Source organism: Chamaea fasciata, unplaced genomic scaffold (genome assembly GCF_029207755.1).
Source record: "Chamaea fasciata isolate MVZ Bird 193981 ecotype frontalis unplaced genomic scaffold, bChaFas1.0.hap1 SCAF_5, whole genome shotgun sequence".
Taxonomy (NCBI): Eukaryota; Metazoa; Chordata; class Aves; order Passeriformes; family Sylviidae; genus Chamaea; species Chamaea fasciata.
Genome location: NW_027094090.1, coordinates 13,945,391 through 13,967,444, shown reverse-complemented (window position 1 = coordinate 13,967,444; position 22,054 = coordinate 13,945,391). Strand labels below are relative to the sequence as shown.

The window sequence follows — 22,054 nt, the reverse complement described above, 5'->3', positions numbered from 1 at the left end:
CCTTGCTGTGCATTTGTACAGCTCTCTGAGACTGGGCTGGCCCTTGTAAGCACCACTGTATGACAAATTGTCAATATTAGAAGAATAAAGATATGTTTATAGAGAATAATCACATCTGACAGCTGTTACTTTCTGAGCATGAACAACTGAACTCTTCTTTTTTTTTTTCTTATCTGTTTTTGTACTAATCAGCATGATAGCCCCCTCGCTGCATCTGCTTCAACCCAAGCTTATTTTTTCAGAAGACCTTCAAAGCTTTCCCACAATTGTGGCTAAACTGAAAAGGGGAGGGAAATAAATACCTCACAAATATCTCCATACATTATTACTGTGACTAAAGTCTAGCCTGGAAATTTTTTAGGACTAAGCACAGTTATGAATAATTCAAATTTACTGGTTTAGTGATGCCGGTTGTTACATAGTCTTTGTAAAGTAAACGAAACAGATATACTGGTAGTTGCAGTTAATCGTATTTAGATCCTAGCCTGATTAGAAAAAAATATCATGAGTGCTCCTGACTCTGGATATGTTCAAAGAATTTTAACAAATGCTAAAAAGCCTATAAAATTTCCTTGGATTTGGCAAACAGATGGTAGATCAGCTTTTTAGTCTGCTTTCTCTGATGTACTTAGTAATGAACCTCATGTGTCTTAGTGTTGGAGGGAGACTGATATGATTCAGTCTTGGAGTTCAGTACTTATCTGGCTTGAAAATACTATTGCGTAGCACATTCAAGACTGTAAGGAAATTGGTAGAATAGTCCTTCAGATCATGCCTTGACTCTCAATTTTAATATTGTTTTAGCTGTACGTAAACAGCTATTTAACATGTAGTGTTTTAATAGTCATAATACTGGGAAAGAACAACCATTCCTTCGAATATTTGCCACAGAGCTGCTTGTATGGTTCTCCATGAATTCTATACTTAGCAGTGAGAGAATACACTAGTTATTTTTATTCTGATTCTCTTAGCCCCTCAGCTAAATTTCAGCTTAACTCCATTGAGTCATTTCTTTGCCAAGGCAGAAGCAGAGTCCATAGGAAATCTGAGAGCAAAGGACTGACACTGATGCATTGAAAATTCTGTCTGTATAAAGCACACTTGATAGTTATCTGTAGCTATGTAAACACTCATTACTAAGGATAACTCAGTATGTTTTTAACTGATGCTGAATATTATGGATTCTAATAATTTGTTGAATGCTAACTATTAACAATTACTTTCCAATTTTTAGGTTATTACCAGTCAGAGCTCATTTCCAGCAGCTGCTGAGCAAACAGTCACAACTGCCTTAAAGGTAATTGTATGTCCATACGCTTCAGGGATAGGGCTGAGCTTGACTTTATTTGTTACACTTTAAATGGGCACTTATTTCCCAAATATTCTTTTGCATCAGTGTATTTAGTAACAGGTATACAAATATTCTGACATTTCTAATTTATTGTATCTGCAGCTACATACGTGTTACCTGTGCCAAATCACTGCTTGAGTTGTGCTTCTATTCAGAATATTCTCATAACGGTCAGAACGTCGATGTCATCTGACTGTGTAAATAAATGTCTTTCTCTGCAGCATTCACACAGCAGTAGCTGGATCCTTCATCACCCCCTTCCTCCCCCGACAGATAAACAAATTATAATTTTTATGTGACCTGGTACTTTCCTGGAGGGGGATGTGGATGGCGGTGCAGCCTCTGTGGATGACAGCTCTCCAAGTCCATCCTGCTGGGCACTGACCTGGGAGGGGTTGTGTGCAGGGGAATGAAGGGCAGCTTGTGTCTGGGGAATGAACAACTGAGCCAGGTGTGCACCAAAACATGTACATGTACAAACCAGGAATGCCAAATTGCTGTGCACCTTTTCAAAGGAAGGCTTTATGCAGAAGCTGCAAGCAGCAGCTTTATTTCTGTACTATACTGGTAAAATCACTTAAAGAGAAATGTTATCTTTAGGTTTGGTTCTCCTATTTAGCATTTTCTAATGCAGAATAATAAAAAGCACTGAAAAAATGAACTGTTTCCTAGGGTATTTTTGAAGTGTCAAAATGCAAATGCTTCTAGTTTTTGTTTCCTTACTTCTGCCTTTTTCTTATTCTATTTTAGGCAGTCCATGATCTAATGGGTAGTGCTGTTCAGCCGCTACTGAACTCTGTAGGAGATTCAGTGGAAGCTATTATCATCACTATGCACCAGGAAGATTTTTCTGGGTAACTAGAAATATCTTTTAAATTTACCATTGCTCTAGTAAGATGTCCTGCATGTGTGTAATAGATTGTTATTGCCACAATGTCCTTGAAGCAAGAGTGCTTGTTTGTTGAGAGGAAGGCGATGCTTTATGGTTAATGAACACAGGAAGCAGAATTACACCTATCTGTTGAAACAAATTAATCAGGTAGCATCTGTCTTCCTTCCCTCCCCCTTTATTTATTCATATCTGTTGAGTAAAACTCATTTCAAATAAAAAAAGAAAGCTGACAAGAGGCCATTTTTGTGCTTAAAAAAGCCCTTTTGCTTTCAAAATGTGTTTTTTTGGACAGTCTTCAGAACTGTCAGTATTCCTGTTTCTCAAAGCATATAGCCTCTGATGTAATAGTTAAAATTAACTTTTTTTAAAAAAAATAAATCTCAGGTTCAGTATGTTACGCTATTTTCCCATAGCATTTTCATTAAAATTTCCAGGATTCTTTATGTGCCAAGATCTCGAGTCTGATATATAACTGAAACTTTCTTCCTAAATTTTATTTTGGTTGTCATGTCTGTTCTGACATTGCTCGTATCATTATCAGTTGTCCTGTTTTCTGTCTTTAAAATTCACTGAAAATAGTATCTTTTCAGAGATGTTTTGAATTTTCCTTTTGACTTTTTTTTAAACAGTATTTTACCCTTACCCTCTTTTGGCACCAGTTGCACAATACCTCTCTATGTGGGTAAATAGTTTCCAGCCAAAGGCTAAGTTTTGTTAGATAGCCTGTGTGTTCTAAATTTGGAAGAGCTCTTTTACCTGATTGTCAGTCAAAGAAAGAGAAAGAGGATTGGTTTGTGTCCAGGGGCTTCTGTGCTGCTTCTGTGATCCTGACTTTGTAATTCTGGGTTTGGAGGAATCTAGGAGACTAATTCCATACAGAGAACAGGTTTGGGATTGACAGGCTAAATTAGTAACCCTGTGACATATGTTTATATTTTATGATCCACCATTAGAGTTTCAAATCGACAACTGGGACATTCAAATTTAGGATCTGAATTTCAGGTGTAGGTTCCAAATTGAAGGAGGTTCTGCAAGTTGGGTAGGAATTGGGCGTTTCCCTTTATCATGTTATTTCTTGTTTCATCTTTTAATTCTTCATAAGCATGGCTGAGAAAGAGATTTCTTTTGACTATAGTTTCAGAGAGAGCTACACGCCCCATATTCTGAGTGGAAATGAGACTACAATTCATGCCATGACTTGGTGGCGTAGGAAAAAATTTAAAAGAATCCAATAGATTTTGGTTGTGTTTTAAAGATGAATTTAGCTGCCCCTATTTCTTCTTGTTTTTTTTCAGGTCATTATCCGGCTCAGGAAAACCAGATGTCCCTTGTTCTCTCTACATGAAAGAGCTTCAGGGTTTTATAGCAAGAGTCATGAGTGACTACTTCAGACATTTTGAGTGTTTTGACTTTGTCTTTGATAACACTGAAGCCATGGCTCAAAGAGCAATTGAACTTTTCATTCGCAATGCCAGTCTAATAAGGCCCCTGGGCGAAGGTGGGAAGATGCGCCTGGCAGCAGATTTTGCACAGGTACCCTCAATACCGATCTCTGCTTTTTAGTGTGATTTCCCAGATTTCACTGAAAAGTATCAATGCTTTTGTCCCCATCAAAGTGTAAACAGGCAGTTGTAGAGACTGGTGCATTCCAGGTCTAAACACCTGCTCTGATAAGACACTGGATCCTGAGAAGTGCATCCAGGAAGTAGTTGAAGATCCCTCATCACTGTAAGGCACATTCAGGGAGGTCTGACAGCTTCCTGTCCAGGTGATTGTTGCATTTAAATTCAGCTGCATCGTGGCATGTTGTCCCACTTGGCTGACCTCTTTGGCACATCCGTCATTTGCCACCATTCATTCACTTCTTTCTTTCTCTCTCTTCTAATGGAATATGGTGTGTCACTTCCTTAATCACTCTATATATCAGAGTGCCCACCATGGTTAATGGCTAACAGCTGCTTTGCAGTGAAGGAGACAAGCTAAAGAAGTATCAATATCCTGGGGAAGAGCTGCCCAATTGGAAACAGAGGGGCAGTTGTCTTGTGGGATTCTCTTCATGACCCAATTGACTGTCCTGCCTCTCAGCTTTACCTAACTCCCATGCTGGAATAAACCACAAAAGAAATTGCCATATTCATATCCACTACCTGTCTGTGTTACCTACTATATTAGCATTTAATTTGTCAGCAGTACCACTGTATGGCTAACACGGCAAAGAATCAGGCATCCACAGATCAGTCTGAGGCTGCCATTTATTATTATCCACACCAGCTGCCTGCATTCTGAGTGCTGCTTTTGACTGGTAGGTTACAGGTAGGAGAGGAAGGCAGGGAGAGAGGAATTGCTGCCACCTCCACTCCTTCTTGTGGCTGCTTTGTATCATTTGCCTGTGAGTTACTCCTGAGTAAAATTTTTTTATTCATTACTCAAAAATAGCAAATCAGCCCTTAACCACAGAAATGAAGGGGAAGTTTTCAATTGCTTTTAGCGAGGAGGTTCCATTCTCTTCTCTATTTTGAAGACAATGGCATAAAATTGGAAGCAAAAAAAGGACACTTGACTCTTCCTGTGGAAGGAATAGAGATAATTTTTGTAATTTATGCTAATTTTAACTAAAGTCATATAAATTTGGAAAATATTTTTCACCTGATTGTACTGTAAAAGCATCTGATCTAAGCACCTGTTATAATCTAAAAATATAACTTGTTTATAATTTTTTAAACACTGATTTTTCCCATTCTGACATGGACTGCCTTTTAAGTGAAAAATGAAGGTAAGTTTTCTTAGAGTGTAGAGGAATTTGCATGGTCCTCCCCACTGTGCTGAGTATAACTCCTGAATGGACAACTGTGTAGGGATAAATATTCTGATTTCTTTCATACCACAGAATCAAAAAAAAAGGGTTTGAATATATTCCTGTCTCCTGCCTTCAACTGTTGCTGCATCTGGGGACTTGTATTTTTCTTTTCTTCACATTGCACTGTATTCTTGGCTTGTGTAAAAATGGGCTTAAGACAAGAAATCCGTGTCCAACCAGCTGCATGGAGCCAACTCAGCACTCACTCTGTGCCTTTGAGCATCTCTGCACAGAGCTCCTCTGGGTGTCCCGGGCTGCACAGGGGCTGTAGTGTCCAGAATGGCCTGGACACTGTATCCTCTTGTTCAGGATAGAAGAGAAAGGACTGAAACATTTTCTAAGTGGACATTGCCTCATATCCATGTTTTCTGGGACGTGCATGCTCCTCCCAAAAATCTGGTGGATTTTGTGTACGTGCCCATGATGCCAGCTCCTGGGAGCCTGCCAGGAAGGTGGTTGTTGCTCTGACCCAGCCAGGAGTTCTGGTGTAAATGCAGCTTTAATCCTACTGAGGACTAGGAGAGGTTGCTACTGCTTTTGGCTGTGGAGGGCAGGGAGCAGGTATTTAGCTGGGCTGCTGGCTTGATGAGATGGATAAATTTTTCCAAATGGCTGTAAGTGCTGTGGGCAGGGGTTTTTTTCAGTCCCAGAAAGGCACTGCATTGTTGGACTAAAGCCAAACCCAAAGGAAACAACCTGCCTGGAAAGATATTGTGCGTAGGAGTAGGTTTGTTTATAAACTGTTTTTACTCATGTTCTGTCTTGTACAGTAATTTTTAATGTTCTCTATGCAAAAAAGGGTTACATGTTTCTGCTCAGAACTGACTTTTGAGGTCTAAAACCCATTCTGGTATTTCAGGGTTGCTTGCACCAAAAGACCTGGGCAGAAATCTGTCCAGAAGCTTTGATTAATTTGAGTTCTTATTATAAACACACATGCAATGAATCAAATAATCTCGGATTGCATCAGATTTTGGGTGTCTCATGCTTCTTCATATTCTTTCAGGGCACTCACAGAGTTACAGCTGCCTTATATTCAGCAAGAACAGCTTTGGCTGAGAGTCTGATTTGAAAATTTTTGCACTGAAAACGTGTTTTACTGATAAGTTGCCTCAAAACAACAGGTGTCCACACAAAAGGGAGAAAACGGATTTCAAGTTCTCTTCATTCAGAACTGGGTTTGCTGAGGTGCATAATATCCAATATTCTGGAGTGAGGCTCAGCTACTTTTACATTAGGAATTACTGCTGTAGCTCTGTACTGCTGTTGAATTCTGTGTCTTACCCCGTGTGCAGTGTCAGTATCGCATTTGGCCGTCCTGTGCATTTCAGATTTTTCAGCAGTGAGACTAGGTGTGTGCTACTGTGGCACCTGTAAGCAGAGCTCTGATAGGTTTGAAAGATGCCTGAATATCATTAATGTGATTTCATATAAATCAGTGCTTACAGGAACGCAGGAACATTGCAAGCCCTAGGAAAAGTGCACAGCACTGCATGGTTGTTATCAAGTGCAGTGCCACAGTTCCTTGGGAGTCTCATTTGAAACGTTTCCAGTCTACAGGCTGATTACTTTTCAGTTCACTCCTGTATACTCCCGAATCAGCTTGTTTTATTTGGTTTTGTATTTTCAAGGTGCCCATAATTCAATATTCACGTATTTAATACCAAATTTCACTTTTTAATTCAGTACTTGTCAGGCTGAAAAAAATTGTTTTCCTGGAGGCAAGCAAGCTAGCAATCCCTGATGCTTTTCAACACTTCTGTTTCTGGGGAGTGCAAGTTCTTCTCCAGAGGATCTTTTCACTTGCTTGGTATTCAGAGTTGTTACAGCACTTAGACACAATTTGGAACTGTGGCTTGTAGTTCAGGCCTTCCTAAAACCCGATGGAAGTGCTGGACAATGCGGCAAAGAGTGAACTATTTTTATTCCTCTGTTTGAGTTAATACTCTTCCCTATATGCTTTCCTGTATTTCTTATTTAGGCATGATTTATGGTTGGGATTTTGGGCATTGTTCAGTACTGTGTTCAGACAGTTTTGATGGGGTACAGTTAATGCTGCCACCAATTCTTCAAGTCTTTCTCAAAAAATAACTGCAAAATACTTGGGTTTTATTGAATTTTCCTAGAAAAATGTTTACAGTGCTAAATTCTAGTGTAGAAGAGCTGTTCCTATCTGCTGGCTGGCCTATGGTCAGAATCTGGTTTCCCGATTCAATATGTGGCATTTAAAAAAGCACAAGAATATTAGGCCTTTGGATTTTTTAAAATATAGTCAGATTTGCTCATTTGATCAAACATGATGATACAAGTATAAAAGTGCTTTTTATATTTTTTCCCAAAAAATTTCCCTTCTAGTTTCTTACCGAGACGTGAGAGCAGCAGGATGCTGTAATCACAGTTGTAGTAATAAAGACAGAAACTACTAAAGCTAAAATACATTTAATGTTTAGTGCTAATTGTCTTCCTGGAAAGAGGGAATTATTTGCTGATATGTGTTATTTTAGAGGTGTTACAGCTGAAGGATTTACTTAAACATCAACATCAATTTTAGAAGTGCTGCACTGGGGAGAAATCAAATTGTACATCCCTTCAAGGCCAGCTTCTTTCATATAATAGTTCAGCTCTTCTGCTCCCTTGCTTGTTAAAGCAGTCTGTCCTGGTGAATGGCTAGAAAAAAGCATTTTGAGGTAACATTTAAAAACTTGGAATTCATCTTGGCCAGGAGGAAATGTAATTGCTAAAAATTTAATGTTAAGATTTTCCAGCTGAAAAAGCAGCTGTTTAAGTGATGAGAGATCTTGAAAATACCACAATAGGCACTAAACAATAACTTCACTATAGGTTTTTTTAAAGCACTTTTCAATATATATGCATTATCTGTATCTAGACTTCGGGTTAACTTCACCCTTGGGTTGCTGAACATAATCCAATTAGAGAAGCCAGGCATGTGATGTATTTTTTTCAATATGCCCAGCCAGTGAATAGTTCAACAGATAATTGACCACCTAGCCATGGGCTATGGCAGAGTCATATGTGAAGAAAAGATAATATGGCCTTTTTGGGCTTAGAAAGCATGAACCATTGAGAAGAAGCATATGTTGGGCAGGAACCTGCCACTGTGTCCTGCGAAGCATAGCAAACTAACATGAATAAATCGTGGAAAAGCAATGGGTTTTGAACAAAGTTAGAAGAAACAAGTCATTAGGCCTTCTTCTGTTCTATCTGCTGCTTGCTTTTTGGCAAGCACATTCATCTTCTAGTGTTCCCCTTGGATTCTTTGTTAATGACTATATCACATCAAGCCTCTTTGTTTGCAAATTACTGCTTGAACACCTGATTTATCACTGAATTTAACCTGAATGTTTGAATTTTCAAATTTGCAGTTTGGAAGGGAAATTTGGAAAAGAAACAGAAAATACTACTTACCCTTTTATATATAAAGTCCACAGGACATGACTGAGTGAAAGGCCTTGCACACAGGATACAAATACTGGCTGCCAACAGCCAAAAGCATCCCCTGATGTAAGAGCTCAGTGACAGGCTTTGAAACTATAGCTGTGGATCACAGCAAAGGCTGCTACAGTATAAACTCGCTGTGTGAATCAACAGTTGATGCCGTTTCAGGTGATGACAGGTAACACAACCAAGAAGTGATGCACGCTCCATTCTCTGCCCAATTCCAGCACCTTAAAAACAGCAGCTGTTCCAGCTGAATGGTGCCTCCCCAGCACTTGCTCCTGGGCTGGCACAGTGCTCAGCAGAGACACTAAACCCCTCTCAGTGGCCTCAGAAATGATTGTGACAGCAGAAGGGTGCTGTAGCATCCTACTGTGTCACTGGGCTCAGATAAACACCTAAAATTCAAGCAAAGAAAACAATCTTGGTTATTATGTGAATTATACTTTTTTATTGGAGAGAGATTGGGTTGTAGCACAAAGACTAGTACTGTAAATTTTGAAAAAAGAGTTTCTGTGGTTTATGTACATTTTTACCACATTAGTTTTCGCTCATTCCCACTCTTCATGAGTCAATGTGAGATAGTATAGTATGCTGCAAAGCTTAAAAACAATATTTTTCTTTGGCAGCTATTACTTCACGAATCCACCATCTGCTGCCATTAAATCTATCTAGTTCTAGCAATTCTAATAATTTCCTACAGTAAATAAAGGTTGAAGATGAAGTAATAGAATTTTCCAAAGTAATTTTTCTTCCTTAGTACTTAAGACTAAAAATTTTAATTTATGGAAACTACAAAACACATTCAAGAGAATTCATTTAAATTTGTTTTAATAAGGAATTGGTTAAGCTGTAGAAAGCTTCGCTTAAGGTCTCATTACTTCATATTATGTTCCAGGAGCAAAACAATCTTTTAAAACTTATTAAGCAAAATTATATTTTGCTATGCTGTTATTTCTTCCCCCTCATGAGTACTGTTTGATCCATGCATCTCTGTTTCCGCAAGTCAGACTGGCAGTTTGTTGCCTGTTACCAAAGTCTCTAAAGGACCTAAAGGAATTATCTGCTCCCCAGTCTCTCCCTTGTGAGCTACAAGCCCACAGCTCCCACCAGAGCTGGGACACCGTCTCCTGCAGGATATCAGTTGCTTCCAGCTGCTCCCAGCTAATACTGACGCCTGAAACAAAGCTCTGGAGAAATAAGAGTCTTGCTCCCATTTGTTTTTCAGGATCTGTAAAGTTCTTGTATCATGATGCAGCAAAGCATTCTTAGCTCCACTTTTTGGTTGCTTGCTCCTGATCCTGTGTGGCAGACCAGCCTCTTGGCTCCCACCTGTGCTCATGGGGCCCTCGGGGAAGAACATGCTGAACTTGCTGTAAGCTTCATTGCAGCTTGGAGTTGGAGCACCTCCCTCTGCAGCAGTTCCCTGCAGAGCCTGCCTTTCCTGGGTGCATCCCCTCCCTCGTGCCAGAAGATTCAGCACAGCAGCTGGTGGCTCCTGAGCCACAGGGACATTGACCTCCCACCTGCATGCAGGAGAGGTGACCTCATCTTCAGGGTGTAGAGAGCAGCCATTTCAAAGCCTAAAGATCTGGGGACCAAAAAGGGCAGCAGGCAAGAGGAAGCCAGGCTGTTACTCAGGTCTGGAACCTTATTTCCATATTTCCACATCCTGGATTTTTATTCACTTTCTTCTCCCTTGAGTGAAATGTGCATAAAATGCAGATTTCAAGTGGCCTGAAAGTCTAGGATGTGGGCATGTCCTCCGAGGTCCCGGGCTCAGGCAGTGGCTGTGCACTGCCCATAGGAAAGCTCTGTGAGGTGTTCCCCATTATTTTCCAGACCTACCCACTTCTTCTGGTCTGCAGGGGAAGCCAAGATCCTTGGGTTGGGCCCTGTGGCTTTCCCAGCTTTGCCAGAGTGTCATGTAGGGGTTTACTCCCACAAACATTATCCACCTGACCTATTTTAGGTCTCCATCTTGGGGAAAGGTGCATCGCCTCCCCAAGAGCGGCTGTTTCTCTCCACTGCCTTTGAAGAGAACCTGTAGATGTTGAGAAGCAGATGAAATTACTCCTACTCTGCCACTTGCTTTTAAAGAGGGATGCCTGAAGTATATGGCTTTGATTCGCATCACTAATTTAAGTTCTTCTGGGTTTAGATGAACTATGGCATCATGGTTCACTGTGCCATGTTTCTTGTTTATGCTGGAATCCCAGCATAGCTATGGGCTCTTGGTGAAGCTGGTGGCCCAGAAGCCATCTCTGTCTGAGGAAATGCTGCGGCTGGAAATAATAATATAATAGTATTAAAGATTTCACTGTAAATAGTGTCATATCACAAAGACTTTGAAACTCGTTCAAGCAATACTACTTACAAGGGAAACTCATTGCATGGTGGTTTTGATCTTCTTACTTATTTTAGCTGTCATCCTTTGGAACTTAGTTTAATTGTGCATTATGGGTAAATCAAAGTCTGAATAGTCTTTCAAGTCGGGGATTTAAAAAAACAGAATAAAGCTTGATCCCTCCTTTGACTGACACTTCTGGGAATGCAAAAAATAAAGACTTAATCCATGTCTCAGTAAAATTATCTGAGGGGTTTTTTAAGTGGTGGTGTTTGTATTGGTGTGCACATTAACTGAAATTTTGCTGTGTAATGTTCACGTTCAGTCTAGGATCCAGAAGGAAAATTGTTCTTTCACTTCTGTGTCCTCACTGTTAATGAAGAGCCTGTGACAGAGTTTAGATGTAAAAACCCAAGTGGAGCCTGGCTCTTCTTCAAAAAAGCAGAACTCCCATGCTTCAACAACAGAAAGTGTTTTAAACTTGTTTGTTTTTAAAGATGGCTGCTCTAATTCAGAAATCCAACAGTATGAAAATATGTATGAAAATAATGCTCTTACTCTTTTGACCATGATTCCATATGACCCTTTGGCAGCAGGTCACAGCTGCCTTCTATCTAATCTATATAGGTTTTGTACCCCAAAATTTGGGGCCTGCTGTTCAGGAAAGAATCATTTTAGCCTTGTCCTTCACCAAGGGAAAGGGTGCCTAGCTGAAATATGTCTGCAGTGGTTTGTGGAGACCTGCCTAGATTTGCTTTCTTCTCAGGCTGCGGTCGGATTTTTGCGGTATTGACATAAGTGCTTCATTAGGAAACTCATCAACAACAAAATAAGACTGCTGCAAGAAGCAAAGCTTTAGTCTCAGAAAGCTTATGAGGCCCCTTCTGTTGTTATGCACAGACTGTCTCTATCATTTGTCATGAAATGCTTATTGTGTTGCCAAGAATAAGGCAGAAGTCTTGGCTTGGGCAACATAGTACGAAAGGAAAAGACAGCTTCTTGTCTTAATTCAGCCACCAGAGAGAAGTCACCAACTTAGTCTGCAAGTTTGGATTATTGCTTAAAGATGGGCCACTTCAATACCAGGTATTACATTTTGGGAGAATCTAATTCAGATTGAACTGTTTGCTGTTGTAGATGGAGTTAGCAGTCGCACCGCTGTGCCGGCGAGTCTCTGACTTAGGAAAATCTTACAGACAGCTGAGGTCATTCAGGTGAGTTGCAGTCACAGTATGACTAAACTGTATTTCAAAACTGATTTATTACCTCGTGTTAGTTCTGATTGAACTGAGAGCGTTTTTGGCAACACCCACCTGCAAATTAGAAATAGATTAAAGTTCTTTTAAATTTTATGCAGAGTATAACTATGATTTAACAATCTTTGTCATGCAAATGTTGGCCAAATTGTACTTTTTTGTGTTGCTTTCAGTACATCTTCTGTATGACAGCGAGTTCTATAGTTACCTTAAATGTTTTCACTGAAATATAAAATTTACAGTCCTGTGTTGTTTAATTATGACAGGCAACTGCTGTAAATTTTTGCAAACTGGACCTGTGTTGGAAACCCAAGATGCAGAGTAGTGGTAAAAAACTCGATGATTCTATCCTAACGCAATATTGTCACCACATAGAGGCACTTTTCTAATGCATAAGATAAGCTTTTTCTTCATTTCACGAGTATATTGTTACATTTTTCCAGACCACTGCTGTTCCAGACCAGTGAGCATATTGCCAGTAGCCCAGCTCTGGGAGAGGTTATTCCATTCAGCATTATTCTTCAGTTTTTATTTACAAGAGCACCACCAGAGCTAAAATCACCCTTCCAGGTAATAAGATCAACATCTTTTATTTTCAGATGTCCTAAGGTGAAATGATCATTGTAGTTTGTCCTAGCTGTTTTAGTTAAAAATTATTCAAGTACATATTTTATCTAACTTTTTGGTTTTGTTTTTATTGTGGCAAAGGTATTATGGTAATTGATTTACTAAATTAATTGATTCATTCATTCATTCATTAATAGTAGTGATATGATAACCTGATATTAAATAGACTCTCAATTATTCTTTACTATTCTGTCAGCTCATAATAGAAGTTGCAGATCTTTCCCCAGACTGCAAATTGCCTGGATCCTTCTCTTGTAAGATGCAGGAAATCTAGATAAAAACCTTGTCAGAAATGGGGCAAGAGCTGATGTAGGAGATGACCTCTGAGCTCCCAAATAACATACTGGGCTATTCCTGTTAATTGTCTTTGATTTCTTAACTCATTCTGCATCACTGCAGTGTTGAGAGCCTCATGTGGCTTTCATTTATGTTGTCTTTGATTCTGAAATTGGTGTGTCTGTTTCCTTTTTTGCATTTTGTGTAATTGGTGTTTGTGTTTCTCTGTACCAGAGGGCTGAGTGGTCCATTGCCCGCTACTCCCAGTGGCTCGATGATCATCCATCTGAAAAAGACAGGCTTGCTCTCATACGGTAAAATTTGTGCTTCTTTCTATTCTACATTTGTGATAATGGAGCAGTAACTTATCTGCACACTAGGACTCTTGCAAAGTAAAAAAAAATGTGCCTCAGGAGATGTATCATAAATACCATTACCTTCTCTCCACTCATGGGATGAGTTGCAAAGTGGCAGAAATAGAAACTGAACTCTCCCCTCCACCCCCCTGTACTCAAACTCTCCAGTGCCTTTGGAAGGAGCACATAATCCTCTTGTAAAGGAAGTAAGCTATGCACAATGGTGGTGGACATTAATAAGGAATTTTTGCAAACTGTTTCTCTCTCTTAACTGCTGGAAAGTCAAGGCTGCAGCTGTCCTGTCATCTGTATAGGGAAGAGAAGCTCTGAAAGCTTAACCAGCATAAATGTAAGTGGAAATCTAAAGATGGAAGACCCTTGTTACACACCTGGAATGTTATTCTTCAGGAAATCAGCCCATGATCTTTAGAAAGTAATAATTACATCAGATTTTTGAAATCTTGCTAGGGTAAACTACTTCCATAGCTAAATATTATTTTTCATCTTCAGATGTTAGGAAAAGTTACGAAGAGTCTTGTTTTTCAAATCAAGCAAAGTTTTAAGTATGTTAGAGAGAGCAGATTTGTATGAACAGGGCAAAAGCAACCTGGGGATCCTCAGGATTCAAGACTCAGATGATCATTTGGCTCCTAAAGCCCTAAATTTTCCAGCCATAATCTCAGTGACCTTGGTGTCCCCCACACCAGTGACCTGGGGAAGTCACACATAGCTGCACTGGGCTCCATCTGGCCTGGGAGCCAGCTCTGCCTTGAACTGCCATGCGTGGATGTTGCCAGCTTTTGCTGGAGTGATAAAAGCTGACTTTTACATTCTAGCCAACAGTATTTGTGCCTCAGAAAGTCAACTGTTTTCTGTCCACACTTCTAAAGCAGCCAAGAGAAGTCTGCTATAAATATTTACACTTCTTGAAGCTGATAGCGCCACACAGCCCCATGTAGTGATCAGGCCAGTTAAGGAGACACTAGTTGATCACCAGTAGATGTTACGAGGATTTATTTCTGAAACATTAAAATACAAACTATGTCTCTTCGTATGTGTATTTTTTGAAAATCACACTTGTGATTAGTCTAGTTTGTCTACAAAGCTTTTCTTGTATCTCAAGCCATGACACTGAATTGCAGGGGCATAGGTGATAGTTACAGGGCTGACAGAGCTGTATATGTAATCAACTATGAATATTTTGATTGTAATTTCTGTCCTGATAGTACTAGCAACACTGGCAGTGTTGAATCTCAGATAGAGAAGGGAAAGCCAAGAATGCAAATCATTTGAGAACTGGTGGGATTTTGTTCTCTTCAATTCATTTTCCCAAGTTTGAAAATGCCATCCTTAAACTAAAACACATTTTTGTCTTTGTCTGCAATTAAATTTCATCCAGACTGATTCAGTTAATGTGCTCGCTGGTGGTCATGTTAAGACACTGATAAATTGTTCTCACCACAGAGGTATTAAGGAGCAAACCTTGGGATGAGGCTTTTAGGCTGAGACAGGGTCATCCATTAGACCAAGCAGTGAAGCTGGAATACTTAAGTTTTCTTTTCAGTCATTTCATTGAATCCTTTATTCATTTTGCATGGCTGGCTATCCATATGTAAGGCAAGCAAACATCAGTCACTAGTATGACCATGAATCACTCATATTTTCTTTCATACTCCATTGGAACATTTCTGAGCCTGCTCTTTTTGTTTCTCATATGAACCTAAGCTGAACTGCAGGCATCTTGCTCTTCTATCAGTCACCCTCTTTAAGCTTTTTCCACCTGTAGTGTTTCAGCTGTGCGACTTGGACTCTGGATGTTTGGAGCCTTCAGATCCCTGCACTGGCCCACTTTAAGATGCTATCTTTTTGTTTGCTGTAACCTTGCAAATGGTAATTTTCTGCAACTTCCCTTTGTAACAACTGTGCAATTACTCTAGGGACCTGCTGCCTAGATATTAATTTCCTTGTGTTACCAGGATCCTTCTAGCTTCATATTAAAGCTAATTGGAGTGCTTCTTCCGCTCTGTCGGTCTTAAATGCTTTGCTTGCAATGTGGTGTGAATAGTATGAATTAGTCCCATTCTGAGCATTTTTGTGCATGCATTTCTGCTTGTATTCACCTCGAGGAGTGGTATTTACCTGGCCAGAGGTATATTTGCCAGACTCCCTTTGTAGTCAACAGAGAGAAACAGGCGCTGCTGGGGCTGATTCATCTCGTCCTGAAGCAGGTACCTAAAATAGGTCAGTTGCATTGTGTCCTGAAAGCTCCCATTTTCTCTGTTCAGTGAATGGAGTGTGGGCTGTGACACAGGAGCTCTCTCAGGCAGCCAGCTGCCCTGCAGACGTTTAAAGTTAGGTGAGATGACCCTGCTGCAGGTGTCCTCGCTGAGTAGGGATTGTGTTGAAAGGAGCACTTGTTTAAGTGGCATGGGCAATTCTTTTCTTTTTCTTTTTAAATTAAACTTGAAAACTCAACTTTTCATCCATGAAAGAAACCCTATTAGACATGACAGGATTTGAGCCAGCCTGAGGGACAGTTCGTCCACCCAAGGGCCAAATTCTTAGCTTTACCAAGTGTGTCTGTTAACTCCCCTTATTCAAGCTCACCCTTGCTGAAGCAGAGTTGAAAGCCTGGCCCAGTGAAGGGTTCATTTCCATAACAAGCTGCTGTCCTGAGCTGGGGAGTTGCTCTGACCCCTCACCTGCCCGGGGCAGGGACAAATGGTAGCTCGGGGAGCACCGTGAACGCCCCATCTGCGCGTTGGGTTCACTCTGGCTGGGCACGGAGCCGGCAGCTTTGCCGGGAGCGGCGGGGCCAGCGCTGCCCGTGCTCCAGGGGAACTAGCGCAGCCAGAGGGGCGCTGAGCACCGCCGGCCAGTCACAAACCCCGCCTGGCACTGCGGGTCTCTGTCAGCGCACGGGCCCTTTGATCTCTTCATTAGGCAGTCTGGAATAACCGGAGATGTGTCCTGCTCCTCTGCTGTCCTGCAGGTGATGCTGTTGGAGGTTTTACTGTTCGGGTTTACAGTAATTTTTATAGCACTGGAATAAATAGACCTGGTGTCACACAGATGTGCTCTTACACAGCAGGTTGTCCCTTTTCTGCTTTGCCCTAAAGTTTGCAGAGCAAACAGACTTTTGCCAAAATACTAAAGAAAAGTCTGGCCCCAGCGTGCTCCAGCTGCCCTGCAGATTGATGGGGACAGGAGTGCACAGGGTGCAGTCCCACTACTGAGCAGAAAGATGATCCCTGCCTCTTCTGAAGCTTATGATGTAAATCTGACTCCCTCTGACCAAAGGCAGAGCCCAGGAGGGTAGTGCTAGGATTCACAATTCCATATAAAATTAACTAATTAGAATAATTGTAAGTGATACACCTTAAGATCCTTAAGAACCACAACCCAAATCATACTTTTTTTCTTCCTTTTAACTCTGGGTATAAATCTTCATGGGTTGAAATAACATTTTAAAGAAGAACTATCAGGGTCTTATATAATCAACTTGTCCTGATTTCCAAGAAAGCTCATGGTTTTGCTCATGCAAGTGAAGTAATTTAATAAGTGCTTTAAAATCCTTTTCCTTATGTGGGAGGGCATCTTAAACTTAGGTCTTTTTTCTTTTTTTCCTTACTTCTTATGGCATTTTTAATGAAGCATTAATATATGCAGAACATCCCACCAACCCTCCTTCCATAACTCTCTTTTACAAACAATATTTGTAATGTATACCATAGCTTGTCTTTTAAAATAGAAACAGATTGCTGAACAGGTTTTATGTCCTTTGTTAGACTAGAAGATGCTGAATTTAGGGCATTATTTAGTCTATTCCCTTCAAGAGTATGTTTTGTGTATCACATAAACAGGGTTTCTTCCATCTTAAACAATAATAATATAACTATATTACATCTTTTTATATGACAACAGCTGTGATCTCCTCTGTGCTGGAGATTTGATGATACTGCTTTCACCCATAGCGCTGTTTATTTTTCCACAACTGCTTTGGCACTGGTGTTTTTACAGTGTCCTCAACAGGAGTTGAGCCCGTGTTTCTAAAGACAAGATTTTAATGGTAAACTGGTGCATTTGAATTGAGCCCTGTACTGCCAGCAGAGCTTACAAAAGCTCATTTGAGCTAGAACTGCTGAAGTTTACCAAAATGTCATGGAAAATTCTGCATTTCAAGTGTTAACAAAGCCATCTCTTTGAAACAATGCAAGCAAAGCCACAGTAAAAGAGCAATTGCAGCAGAAGGAACCTGCAAAACTCCTTTTAGCTGCCTCTGCTGGAGTTGGTTTTGTGAGTTAAATCGGATTCTTTTGGGGCAGGAGAAAAGGAAAAAAGAAAAGCTGCTAGAAGGTGTGACAGTAGGACAGTAATAGTGCTGTATGGCACTTGGCATAGCCTAAATCTCATTCCATCCTGTTTGATCTGATGGGAATAACAGTCTGGCAAAGGATTATCAAGGGCTCACATTGAGTGGTTTTGGGTGCTGCTTTTAGGGTAAAGCTTCTCTCTTTCATCTATCTGGTTATCTCTGTAATCTTTTTCAAGGGCTTTTTCAAAGCAAGTAGATAAGTCAGTTAAGGGATAGTAGTGTTACCATCTGTATAATGATGCCAACCCACAACTTCACCAAGAGGTGTTAGAGCTTTCTAAGTTAAGCAGGTCAATATGGTTTTTTTCTATTTTCAGCTTTTGATGACTTCAAAAAACTATTTGAGCCCTGCAAACTTCGAGGAGTATATAGAAAGGAAAAGACAGGGATACTACTGAGTGGAAGGGGAGAGATTTAGCAAGATGAATGGCAGTTACAGTAAGAAAACTCAGAGGAGTTTCTCAACTGTCCTTTTAATACAAGGGACAATTCTTTGTAGCAGCTAACAAACATCTAACATGTCTTAACAATTACTGCTGACCAGAGCACTTGAGTGCTGACCTGAAGGGAAATGTGAGACATTTCTGACTCTTCTGAAGCATCTCCACTCATCAGGATGGTATCCTTGATGTCATCCTTGAGCCTTCCCTGCCTGCATCTCTCACCTGCTGCTCAGTCTGCTCATGATGCACTGGTCCCTTATTGCTACAAGAGGCCAGTTTATATAAAAACCCCACAATTTTCTGCTGTCCCATTCCCCCAGTCTCACTTTTTCTCTCTAAATCTTGGGATTTAAAATAAACCTCGGGATGTGCCTTATCTCTCCACAGTCCATGATGCTGATGGTCTTTGCTGGGAATGAAGTGAGCTGCACCCAAAGAACTTTGTGGCTGCAGCAAGCAGTGTTTTAGTTGCCTCTTTCCCTGTAGACCCTGTGCTGCTCCCCAGGGACCATTGGGAAGAAGCAGGCTGAAGGTTTTCTGGGAGCTGACCAGGTGCAAAAAGTCAGCTTTACTTTAGCTAGATAACATAAATATGCTTTCCCTGTCTTTCTGGCTGTAACAAGGGATTGCTTCTCTGTTGTGGTTTGTTGCTGTGCAAAAAATTCAAAGCGATTCCTTACAGTGTATTTGTACTTGGTGGGGAGCCCTCAGCAGTAGCTCACGAGTAAGTTATCAAAATTGAAGAGCTCTCAAGTGCACCAAGGCCAACATGAGGAACTCTTTCTGTGTTCGGTAACTTTATTTTTCTGAAGCATCTCAACTCTTCAGTAATCCAGTCCATCCTTCTTTTGTCTCCCCCTGGACAAAATGTCCTGGGCTTCAGCCGAGAGGGACTGTGAAGCCTGGATGCTGCATAGGGACATTAGGAGCTGTGGTAGGAATCACCTCGTGCTGTGCTGTTTCATTTCCATCCTGTGCTCAGAAGGGAAACTGCCTCAGGTTCTTTGGTTGCACGCTTCACTCTCTCCCTGTCAAACTCCATTAGCAGGGACTGCACGTGGGGACAGCCAGCTCCTCCTGGTGCGCTGTGGCAGTGAGGCTGACGGATCAGTGCCGGCGTTGCTGGGGATGGGAAGAGCTGGCAGGAGCAGGAGCAGCTCCGGGGGCCGGGCTGCCATAGCTGTCATTGACCTCTCGGAACCCAGACTCATCTCTCCAGCAAACTGAGCTCAGGCTCTTGGCCTCAGGAGCATCTTCCACTTGCTGATAAATGAACTTTGCTGGAAGTTCCCAGCGATGCGCTGACACAGATGGGTTCGAGTCATTGAGGAAGAGCCAATGACTACAAGCAGCAGCTTTACTCACAGGCACCCAAGTGTATTGTGACCCTCCATCTTCCTACCATCTCCTCCGGTTTGTCAGGTTTGGTGGGCTCATCTGAGGCTTCCCAGGGCTGCAGCATCACACAGGGATCTTGGCTGATCCTCTCTTACCATCTTATGCCAGGAGAAACCTTTGTGTGTGAAACATGGGCTGAGTATCACTCTTCAGTACTTTTGCTTTCCTTAAGCCTTGCCTGATTCACAGCCTACTGCTGCCAGCTGCCAGCAGGCACGTACCAGGGAGCAGCACTGCCTTTGAATCCGTGAACTCTTCGTGCAGGAACGCAGGGTTCTGCCAAAGGCTTGTTTGTTGGAAGGAGCAGCAAACATAAACACAGCTCTGTCTGCACAGCCCACCATCCTACAGCAGTGGGTGTGTATTTATAGGCACAACTTTGCGGTTGCTCTGTGTTACCATCTCCCTTGACCCCGGTGCCCCCCACCCCTTCACCAGATGTGTTCAACAGCCATCTGCCCTCTCCCAGGGAGACTGGGAATGTTCCTGCCATGTCACTAAAAGCCAGCGGGCTCCGTTGCTGGCAGAGCAGCTGTGCTGGTGCATCCTGCACTCCCAGAAAGGAATGCATGAGACAAAACCCAGAACCACCATGCTCAGTGACCGCATTCATGGCAGGACCCGGCTGCCCTGTGGGCCGGTGCCTGCACAGTGCTGGAAGGGCTGTGGTGACAGTCTCTATTAGAAATGGAACGGCCACATACCAGGAGCTGTATTAGTCTTCACTTAAAATGGGGTCTGTTGTTTGTTTGTGCATTTTCTTAATGTCACAGTTTTGCTGTAAATAGCACAAATGTAAGTGAAATTTAGAAGGAAACTCCAAGATGATTTTATGAGTTCCATGAAGAAATGGAAGCAGAAAAGGAGAAGAAAATTAAATCCAAAGCTATATTTAAGTGTGGCAACACTAGCTTGGCCTACTTAATGAATTAGTAAGTTGGAATCTCAACAGATGAGCACTTAGGGTGTTTCCTTTACAAATATGCTGTCACTCAACAATACTGTGTATTAGAATGTTGGCTGAAAGGTGACCCTGTGTTGTAAGGCCACAGTTGCCCCTTTTAGCTTCGCAATGTTTTATTTGTGCAGTTCACACATGATGACTCTACATGTGACATCCTGTGACAATGTGTAAGAGAGCCAGGCCGTGCCTTGGCCAAGCCCTGTCTGGGATTAATGCAGTGTTTCCAAGGATGGACAGTGGGAGTTCAGAAGGCTGTGCCAGGAATCACCTCAGGGCACGGCGGGTGCTCACCAGTGCCCCACTTTTCATGCTCAAGTTGCAGTCTCAGTGTCTGCAGCAGCTGGAGATTATTCTCTCCCTTTCTAAAGGTTACCAGTGCAGCACTGAGCCCGAGTCTGTGCGTCAGAGCTGTCATTTCAAGCCATCTGCAACATGCTGCTGCTTATTTAAATGTTAACTTGTTTGCTCCTCAAACATGCAAGAAAGGAGATAAAGATCAAGGAACAATTATAAAGAGCTTTGCAAGACCTTCCTTGCTCACTTCCTTCCACAGACAAGTAGGAACCATCCGAGGAAAATTCTGCAGGAGGGAAGAAGGCAATTAATTTCTGTTGCAGAGCCTGAATTTACAGTACTTAATTGCTTTAGCTACTTTACTTTTTTTTTTCTTTTTTTTTTTTTAGTGGTGCACTGGAAGCTTATGTTCAATCAGTGAGAACACGAGAGGGAAAAGAGTTTGCACCAGTCTATCCCATAATGGTTCAGCTGCTGCAGAAAGCCATGTCAACCCTTCAGTGAACACACCTGGACAATGCTCTCCCACCAGGGAATGGACGGTAACATAGCTGGGGGCTTTGGTGCCACATTTGTATTCACTGTTCATGTAAATTATCCCCAAGTACATCAGCGTGACAATGAAACGTTTACCTACTTCATGTCTGAAACTTCTGTCTTCTTGCTTTATGTTCACATTACAGGAACTTACTTATACAGAAATATTATAAGGAAATTGTACAACTTCTATGTGCTGTAAGTCTACATCTAATTGAAACATTCTTAAGCATTCCTTTTGAATTTAGAAAAGCATAAAATTAGAACTCAAATATTACAGTGTAATTGCTGAATATCTCAAATAAGGAAGCAGCTCTTTTCCTACAAGTAGAGTTTTAAAAAGTTGAATACATTTTAGCCGTATTCAGAAAATTGTACTTTTGAAACGTTTGAATCATCAGTTTCCATCTAAAAATTACTAATTTTAACACAAGGAAAAATATTTATAACTAACCTAAATGCTTCTCTATTGCACTGCTATTTGCTTAGAAATAATTTATATTGATTTCAACTCTTTTTGCTTAAACTGTAATAAAGAACATTAACTATCCAGTCCTGAAAATAGTATTTGAAATTCTTCACTAGCTTCTTAATGGCAAAGCATTAAAATATACTTTGGATGGGT

General features: G+C 41.2%; 1 protein-coding gene across 1 annotated transcript in view; it reads left to right on the top strand.

The window, feature by feature from the left end:
• Nucleotides 1-21,981, top strand: part of COG5 (component of oligomeric golgi complex 5) — a 175,274-nt gene extending 153,293 nt beyond the window's left edge. The window contains exons 16-22 of the mRNA XM_066182886.1: nt 1,235-1,297; nt 2,102-2,205; nt 3,539-3,776; nt 12,041-12,117; nt 12,603-12,729; nt 13,297-13,376; nt 21,282-21,981. Of these exons, the coding sequence (XP_066038983.1) occupies nt 1,235-1,297; nt 2,102-2,205; nt 3,539-3,776; nt 12,041-12,117; nt 12,603-12,729; nt 13,297-13,376; nt 21,282-21,396 (804 nt within the window). The 3' untranslated portion in view covers nt 21,397-21,981. The remainder of the gene's footprint in view (nt 1-1,234; nt 1,298-2,101; nt 2,206-3,538; nt 3,777-12,040; nt 12,118-12,602; nt 12,730-13,296; nt 13,377-21,281) is intronic.
• Nucleotides 21,982-22,054: the final 73 nt, after the last annotated feature.